This window comes from Lonchura striata, chromosome Z (genome assembly GCF_046129695.1).
Source record: "Lonchura striata isolate bLonStr1 chromosome Z, bLonStr1.mat, whole genome shotgun sequence".
NCBI lineage: Eukaryota > Metazoa > Chordata > Aves > Passeriformes > Estrildidae > Lonchura > Lonchura striata.
Window position 1 is genome coordinate 57,659,698 of NC_134642.1, and position 8,618 is coordinate 57,668,315.

The 8,618-nt window shown below is 40.1% G+C and overlaps 1 protein-coding gene across 1 annotated transcript; it reads left to right on the forward strand.

Moving 5' to 3' along the window:
* Positions 1–625: 625 nt before the first annotated feature.
* On the forward strand, positions 626–8,203 carry TMED7 (transmembrane p24 trafficking protein 7). The gene is made up of 3 exons (XM_021546206.3): positions 626–849; positions 3,127–3,372; positions 5,265–8,203. The coding sequence occupies exons 1-3, from the start codon at positions 682–684 to the stop codon at positions 5,499–5,501; spliced, it is 651 nt and encodes a 216-aa protein (XP_021401881.1). The 5' UTR covers positions 626–681; the 3' UTR covers positions 5,502–8,203.
* The last annotated feature ends 415 nt before the right edge of the window (positions 8,204–8,618 follow it).

Below are 8,618 nucleotides of genomic sequence, written 5' to 3' on the forward strand. Positions count from 1 at the left end.
TGCTCCGGTCTGGTACCTGGGAAACACTGAGGAGCACCGAGAGCCTGCGCTCTGTGATCTGCAGCAGCCATTCCCAGTGCCAGAGCAATCCCCAGCGCCCAGACCCGGGCGACCACTCCCAGGAAAGACTTTCTAGATTTGTCATCTCTTCAGAGTGGTGAAAGAGTTTTGTTGTCGTCTGGTGTTGTTCATTATTTTTGGGTTTTTTTGGTGCTTGGGCGTGCTTTGTTTGTTAAATAAACAGGTTTAAAGAAAACAGGTTTTCTCTCCGAGAAAATTCTTCCCGAACCAAGTGGGTGGGGAGGGGCCGTGAGGGTTTGTTTTCTGGGGGCTCCTTCCAGAGGTTTTTCTCTCAAATTTGCCCTAAACTAGGACAGCTCGATGCCCGCCATTTCCAACCGCAGGGCCTAGCGGGACTCTCAAAAAGTGACTCTGCGGGCAGGGCGGCCGAGCAGACGCCGCGCCCGCCGCCACACGCCGGCGAGAAGGGCCGAGGCCGCGCCGCCGCTTCCCGCCCCGCCCCGCCGGACACGTCCCGGAAGCGCTCTGGGAAGGCGCGGGCGCTTCCGGGGGCCGCCGCTCGTCCCTTCGGCCGCTCCGCGTCCCGCCCGCAGCCCCAAGCCCCGCGGCCCCAAGCCCCGCAGCCCCTCCGCCCCCTCCTCACTGTCTCCGAGCCGGGCGATGCCTCCGCGGGGCTCCCGGGGGCCGCTGCCGCCCTTGTTGCTGGTGTGGGCGCTGGCGGCCTGCGCGGCGCGGGCCTCCGAGATCACATTCGAGCTGCCCGACAACGCCAAGCAGTGCTTCTACGAGGAGATCGCCCAGGGCACCAAGTGCACCCTCGAGTTCCAGGTACCGCGGCAGCGGGAGCCGGCCCGGCCGTCTGGGCCGCGGCCCCGAGCTCTGCAGCCGGGCCTCTGCCGGGGGCTCTCCCTTGGCTCCCTTCCTGTAGCGAGTACGTGGGAGCAGCGCCCGGCCAGGGGGCAGCGGTTGCATCCAATGAGAGGTTTCCAGCTTAACTATGGAAAACTCTGCGGGAGCGGCTGGGAGGCTTCTGTGTAGTGCAGGGCTCAGTGGGACACAGAGTTGGCCCTGAAAACTGGCAGTGTCTGTAGCCTGGTCGCTGCCACGTAATGCCCCACCTGAACAGCGCAGAGAATACCTAAAGCACACCTGACCAAGGTGCCGCAGACGTAATTTCCTTGTGGTTTGTGAAGCATCGACAGGATGAACACAGTACATCTTAAGAGCTAGTGTTTTGTATTTCAGAATACAATTCAGGTTTGGGTTGCATACTAAATAGTGAAAGGTTGATAGGAGAAGGATGTGGTACAGCATCACTGTTTGGTGTCTCTTAAGTGTATCTGCAGGGTTGGAACTTTTCAGTCTGCCACATTAGTAGGTGAACTCACTGATAGTAGAGTAGCAGGATGAGAGAAAATTCATGCCTGATGACAAAAATCACAGTTATCTTTGGGGTCTTTTGAAAGGATTAAGTAATTTTTATGGGCTGACTTTTCTTGCTGAAGTCCTGTGCTTTCTAGTTTCTCAGTTGCTGTCCCATCTCAAGTATATCTGGGGAATGTTGCTGCCAAATATCAGTCCTTATTACTCTGTCCTGTGTGGTCTAAGTCTTAGATATCATTTTCTCTACCCAAATATATCTTTGCCCTGACTGTTTCTTCCACACAGTCTTTTCTGTGCACTACTTTACCCTGCAGTTTTGAAGTGGGTGTCACTGGACAGATAAGCATGCTGTTGCCATTTTTATTGGTGACCAAAACAGGATTAGCATTGCTAAAAGAAAAGTCTGTATTTGACCAGCCAGCTTGAAGTGCTGTGTGGATATCATTTGGCAGTGTGTCTCAAGGGTTGACAGGCAGCACAAGCAAGTTCTGTGGCAAGGAATCCTAGAGGAACTTTAAAGTTCTGGCCAGTCTTTACGATCTCTCTAAACTGATCTTTTCAGGGTGCCTACACAACTGAATTCAAGTGACTTCCGTGTAATTGGTAAAAAGCACATACTAACCAAATTGTAGATCACATTTCAAAAATGGAGAGGTGTGTTATTGCTTGCCATCTGGATACTTCTAAAACGTTGCCTTTGTGGAAGAGCTGCTGCTCCAGTCTGTTGCTATTTCAGTTGTACCACTAATGTAATCATTTTAATAGCCTGATACTTCAGTAAACTGATTAGCATTTAAACAATGCCATGTGGACTGAAGTGCAGATACAGAGACACTAAAATATTTCCATGATTTCTGCACACATATGAAACAAGTCTCTTCCTCCTTCCACCTGCTTTAATTTGAAAATAAAAAGTTTGCAGCAAAGATGAAGTGTAAAACTGCTATGGTAAGAGTCATCAGAATACCAAGTTGTGAATACCTAAACTCCTGATCAGTCTTTCTGGAGAATCCAGGTAGTAATACACTGTAGACCAACAGTAATCAAAGCCTCAAAAACCCCCTTGGAATAGTTGTGAAGTTTTGAGTCAGTTGCAGGCATTATCTGGATGTGCTGGTTTTTGGAGGAACTCCTCTGTCTAACTGCAGGTCCCCCAGAGCTTGCTCTGTTGATAGCAGTTGACAGGAAAACCGGACAGATGGAAATTCCTGTTATACTGGTCAAACACCATTCCTGCAGCCTAATGCAGCTGATATATATCAGGGCAGTTACACTTTCCTGGCCCACAGTAGGAATTGTCTTGCTTCGTGTTAGCAGTCTCAGCTGGATAAATCAATTCCACGGAGGACTTGAGTGTACTGCAAATGTCAGACTCATTCCTGTCATGTCTTTGCTGTGCCATGGAGTTTCATCTACTGCAGCTTTTGCTGTTGCACAGTTAGTAATAACAAAGTAACTAAAATTGTTCTCCTAAGGGTTTGAAAATACAGTTGACATTGCAAATACTGAACCTGAAGTACTTTTAATTTTTTTCTGTTTGTTGTTCTTGGGAAAATAATTTTGCAGACTCGCTTTGAAAGATTCTCAAATGAATGCATTATGTTTTAAAACACCTATCAAGGCAAAAAGCTTTGCAGTTCCACCTGCCAGACCATACTTCTTAAAGAAATCTGTGAGTGTCCATTTTTTTAAAAAAGACAATTTCTTGGTTTTTGTTTCCAGGTGATCACTGGAGGTCATTATGATGTTGACTGTCGGTTAGAAGATCCCGATGGCATTGTACTGTACAAAGAGATGAAGAAACAATATGATAGCTTCACATTTACTGCATCCAGGAATGGAACATACAAGTTCTGCTTCAGCAATGAGTTCTCTACTTTCACACACAAAACTGTGTACTTCGATTTCCAGGTGGGAGAAGATCCACCACTGTTTCCTAGTGAGAACAGAGTAACTGCACTTACCCAGGTAAGATGCTGTTGTTTTTGACGAAAGTTTGTTAGGTGAAGGCAATTTTTCTTCAAGTTCAGGTGCTTTAGTTATCAACGTAACTTTTGAAAATAAACTAATTGAAGCTTTAAAATGTTCTGAATTGCAACAAATAGGCTTTCTTTGTAAAGATAAGATTCATAGAACACAAAACAGAGCTGAGAAGGAATTGCCAAATGTCTAAGAGGAAATTAGGACAGAAACTTAATGCCGCTGCTGTTTGGGGTTTTGTTGTTTAGGTGGTTTCTGGGGGTTTTTTTGTTTTCAGTTTGGTTGGTGGGATTTTTCTGGCGTTTCCGAGGAAACATCCTTTTAATGATACAGTATTTGTGGCTCTTGACATGTGGATTTCACTATAGAGATATTGGTGGAATAGGATTTTAAAAATTTTCAAGCTCTGTAAAAACTCTCAGAATTATTTCTATATTTAAAACAGTAGAGTTTTTTTAGGAGGACAACTGATGTAACTGCTGGTTTTAAAATGGAGAAGGAAATTCTAGCAAAATAAATCAATAAAGTCCGCTGTATTTATCTGGCTTCCAGATATTTGGGCTTTATAAGTCTACGAAGTGTCAGAGCATTACTGTTATTGTACTTTCAGGATTTTTGTACTACCTGTACACAATCTAAATACCTTAAAACTTTATTTGAAACACTTCATCAATTGCTGCAGTGCTTTTATTTGGTGTTTAAATTCTTGATACTATATCTTGTAGTTTCTTTTTTTTTTGCTTCTTTGGAAGGAGGTTCTTTTTGCAGTTCTGGTCAGGCTTGTGGCATGACCAAATTTGGGCAGCCTTTCATGGGAACAGTTAAAGGTAAATCCATAAAACCAGAGTGACCTTGTGTTTAAATCCCTTGTGCAGATCAGGATATTTCTACAATTTACCAATAGCAAAGCTTAGTTTGGAAAAACTCATTTTGAGTTTTGTTGAGAAGATTATCTTAGATTTGTTCAGACACATGTCTTGAAAGTCATCACAATGTGGTTAGATACAGGTATAAGGGACTGAGAGGAGCCCTACAAGGGCATTAAACATTTCCATAATAGTAATTTGTTTGATCTTCAGGAAATACTAACTTGAAGCCATTAAAGAGAAACCTAAATTGTGAGTAGAAAATAAGTATTTTGGAGATCTATTGACTATTTCTTAGTCATCAAAACAAAGAGAGGAGTACTTTTGCTTACAGCAGATAAACTGAAACAGCAAGAAGTTTATATAAAAAATAATCTACAACTTGGAAAACTAATAATGCTTTTTTTAAAATGAAAAATCATGAAATTGGCCAAGTTGGTAAGTATTTTTGTATGAGTAAGGTATTGAGCGTTCAGGAGCACTGGAGGATAACAATTGTCTCTTCTCTAACAACTTTTTGTATAGATGACTAGAGAATGGTTCCTTGACAACAGAATAGACATTGTACAACTTGAGTGAGAATTAATCAATGAAGAATGTCATATTTGTGAAAACAGAAGCATATACTATATGCTGTGTGCAGCTTAATATTATAACCTACTGCTTATTTTCCTGCAGAATTAACAGCTGGAGGATCAGTGACATTTCAAAAATATTTCTGAGGGTCATTTTGAATCCAAATATGAATTTGGAATTTGTTCATTAATTCTAAGACCTCAGTGCTTTTTATTAGTTCTGTGTTTTTATCTGCTTGTGTATTTAACAGTGTCACATTTTTGTGTGTAAAGTTTCATTAGTATAAGTTACATTTTATTGTATTTGCACTATTTCTATCTGACATTGGTCTGAGTTAATTCTTACCTTGCAAAGTTACATGAACTCCTCATTTTAAATATCAAAACACAAAATCACGAGAAAGGTTCTTAATTCCATGTTGTGTGTTTGTTTCTCCAGATGGAGTCTGCGTGTGTTTCAATTCATGAAGCTTTGAAGTCTGTCATCGACTATCAGACTCACTTCCGCTTGAGGGAAGCACAGGGCCGCAGCAGAGCAGAGGATTTAAACACAAGGGTGGCCTACTGGTCAATAGGGGAAGCAATCATCCTTCTTGTTGTTAGTATTGGGCAGGTATTTCTCCTTAAAAGCTTCTTCTCAGATAAGAGAACCACGACAACGCGTGTTGGATCATAACCAGTAGCAGCAATGCTTCAGGTGTGTTACCCATTAAGATTAGCAGTTCTCCAATTTAACTGTAGGTACAGAGGTCTGAATATATGCAACATTCAAATGTATATACTCATCATCTCTTAAAAATCACAAAACAGATCCAAAAAGTTATGAAAGGGACACATAATCTGAAATATTTTTAAGGATCCTTTGAAACTTAAGTTTTAATTCCTATATTAAAATATCTGGCAGTATCTAGTTTCTCTTTATTTCTACTGATACTAATCCTAACCAAGTTTGATTTTTACCAGTACAGTTAGTCATCTGCAGTGTAATACTTCAAAATAACCCAACAGTCTAGTGTCTGATAAAGGGGACTATATATATGAAAATCTCATTTCATTTTAATGTTCAGGCTGAATATCTTGGATTATAAAAAAGAAAATGTGATTAACTAACAGTGTAGTGCACTGTTTTTTGATTTGCTGTTTAAAAAAAAAAAATAGAATCACACCACTTGCTTTTTTGTAAAATTGTTGAAAGCTTGGCACTACACTGTGGTACTACACATCTTTGTCAGACTAGAAAGTCTTCAGAATTTGCTGAATTTTATACTTCATTATGATTGCTTAAACATACATTCTTCTGTATTAAAATAAACACATTTTCTGTTTTGCAATGTTTGTTTTACTGAAGAAATTATAAGCTGAGACTACTCAGGAAACTCACTTCTGCATACAAAAAAAATCCAAATTTCCAAGTTTATGTAAAAAACATGCAATAGAATAGGGAGTCTTCTGACCTTGTTATCAAACCTGTGTAGTACTCATACATGCTGCTGCTGCAGTGGCTTTTTGGATTTAAGACCAGAAGTAGTTTGGTTTGTTAAACAGCACAGCACCAGCGCTGGATGAGGCTAGTACTTGTTAGTCAAGTACAAAGCTCTTTACTAAATTGTTTTCCTAGTAAGAGGGCAATTTGATACTGATATTGCATTGCACAAGTGCTGTAAATATTCCTCTTGTGTGGTGCACTGAGACATGACAGCCTTGTGCATATAATTGCCCCTCTGTTTTGTTAGTGGTTGGGAAATGTTTTAAATATTTCAGGTTATCTTTTTGGTAGAGTTATTAGAATTACATTGTTTTCACTGCTTATGTCTTCAGTAGCTTATGTACTGCAAAATTCTGTTTTATTTGGTTGTGGAAGGCAGTAAATGTATGTACATGCCCATAGTTTGAACTGAGCTGGTCGTAGTAAGGCTAAACTCCTTAAATGGCTCTGGGAAAAAAAAGAATTTAATAAGGCTGACCAATTCTTAAATGCACACAAAATAAACTAAAGTGAAAAATTTGTCATGTGTTACTAGCTAAATCAAAGAATGCTTCTTACACAAGTTTTTGACAAGCAGAGAAAGAGTGCTACACCCTTATTAATTGTCAACAGTATTTCTAGCAAAAATTTGAAATTACATGTTCAGGTTACTCTTGAGCAGTCTGAGGAATTGATCTAAGATGACTTGATTTTAGATCATGTCATGGTTGAAAAAAATAAAAGTGCTCCTACTCTGTTGTGAACTGATTGACTGCTCTTTGGGAGATTGAAGGAAAACATCAGACAGCTCAAAGATTATTTAGAAGGTCATGGAGGTATTTAAAATAATTAAGTAAAATTCAGGATGTAAAGTTCTGCTGTCCTGTACTGAATTTCGAATACTGCAGTCACATTTTGGGATGCAGGTTCCCCAGAAATAGTTAGACCCACTAATACAAAAAAACAAAAGTCTGCTTTTGTCTTGTGATACAATTCTGTGCCTGCACACAACATTCTTGATTGTACCCCTGTGCTTTTTCTTCTTGTGCTTCAGCAACTGATGTCTAGTACTTTGTGTTGTCTTGCACACAGTAGTGAAGCAAGTGGTACACTTCAGGTGCAAGTGTCAAATGAAAACATTATTTACTTTTGCTAGTATTCTTTATTTCTGGAGTTTGAATATTACGTAGCTTTAATCCCAGCAAAGGCATTTGTTTGAAGGTTTGAATAGTGTTGGGTTTTTTTTCCACCGAGTTGTTATGTGTGCTGGCAAAAGTGGTAAATAGTGCTATAAAACTGATGATGATCAGCTATCGCATACATGTCTCTTTATTCTTTCATAATGTTTGAATGTGTGGACTGTTCCATTCAATGTTACTCCCACAGCAGAGGTTTAGTGGACTTGACTTTTCCATTAAAGTTAGGTGTCTGAACCAGTGCTCTGTCATCCTGCTGCATAATATGCAGCAACAGCTTAAAAATGCCTTTATTTTTGTGTTGTTAAAAACATGGCACAAACACACATTTAAACAGCTGTATATAGTTTTTAACTGACTGAATAGGATATAATAAAACACACATGCTAACACGCAGTGGGTGAAGAAGTGCATTGTGACCTTTGGTTAAAACTGCACCTTTTTAATATGTGAGCAGTTTGGTTAATGGTGTGATACACAAGAAAACACCCTGCGTTAAAGGGGATATAGCTGTGTTTTTAATTGCTAAATGCTCTGGGTTTCAGCTATGCGTTGGATGTTTTATGTTTACAAAACTTTGTTTGGTGTCCTGGAATTTTAGTTTGAGGGTGTGGTGGAGGTGGGGGGAGGGGGGGTGGGTGGGAAATTTAGTTTTAAGTAAGACAAAAAGCAGACCCTGTGAATATTGTATGGGAAAATAAAAAATTAATATATGAATGTGGTCTGATTGTTTTGTTTGCATATGGGATTGGGAAACATAATTCTTCAAAAAAGCTTTGAATCATAATTTGATTAGTCAGCTTGTGTTTTAATGTACTGCAGTTAATCTACCTCCTGACAATTGGTCATTACTTCAGCCATGCTTAGCAAGGTAGTCTGGTTACTGGCTCTTTTGCTCAGTATGTCTGTAATGCAGGCAGTCACAGTCATAAATCTCTTCATGTTGGAGTAGAATTCAAAGTATTTAATTGCAGATGCCAGGACTTATTTGGGACTTACTGCATGTTTTCACATACAGAGTTACAGAGGGAAGTGGAAAGGTGCTTTCAATTAGTGTTGTCCAATTACAAAATATGAACTTCAAATAAGTAGTGACTGAATGTGTGATTTGAGGTACTTTATATTGCATTGG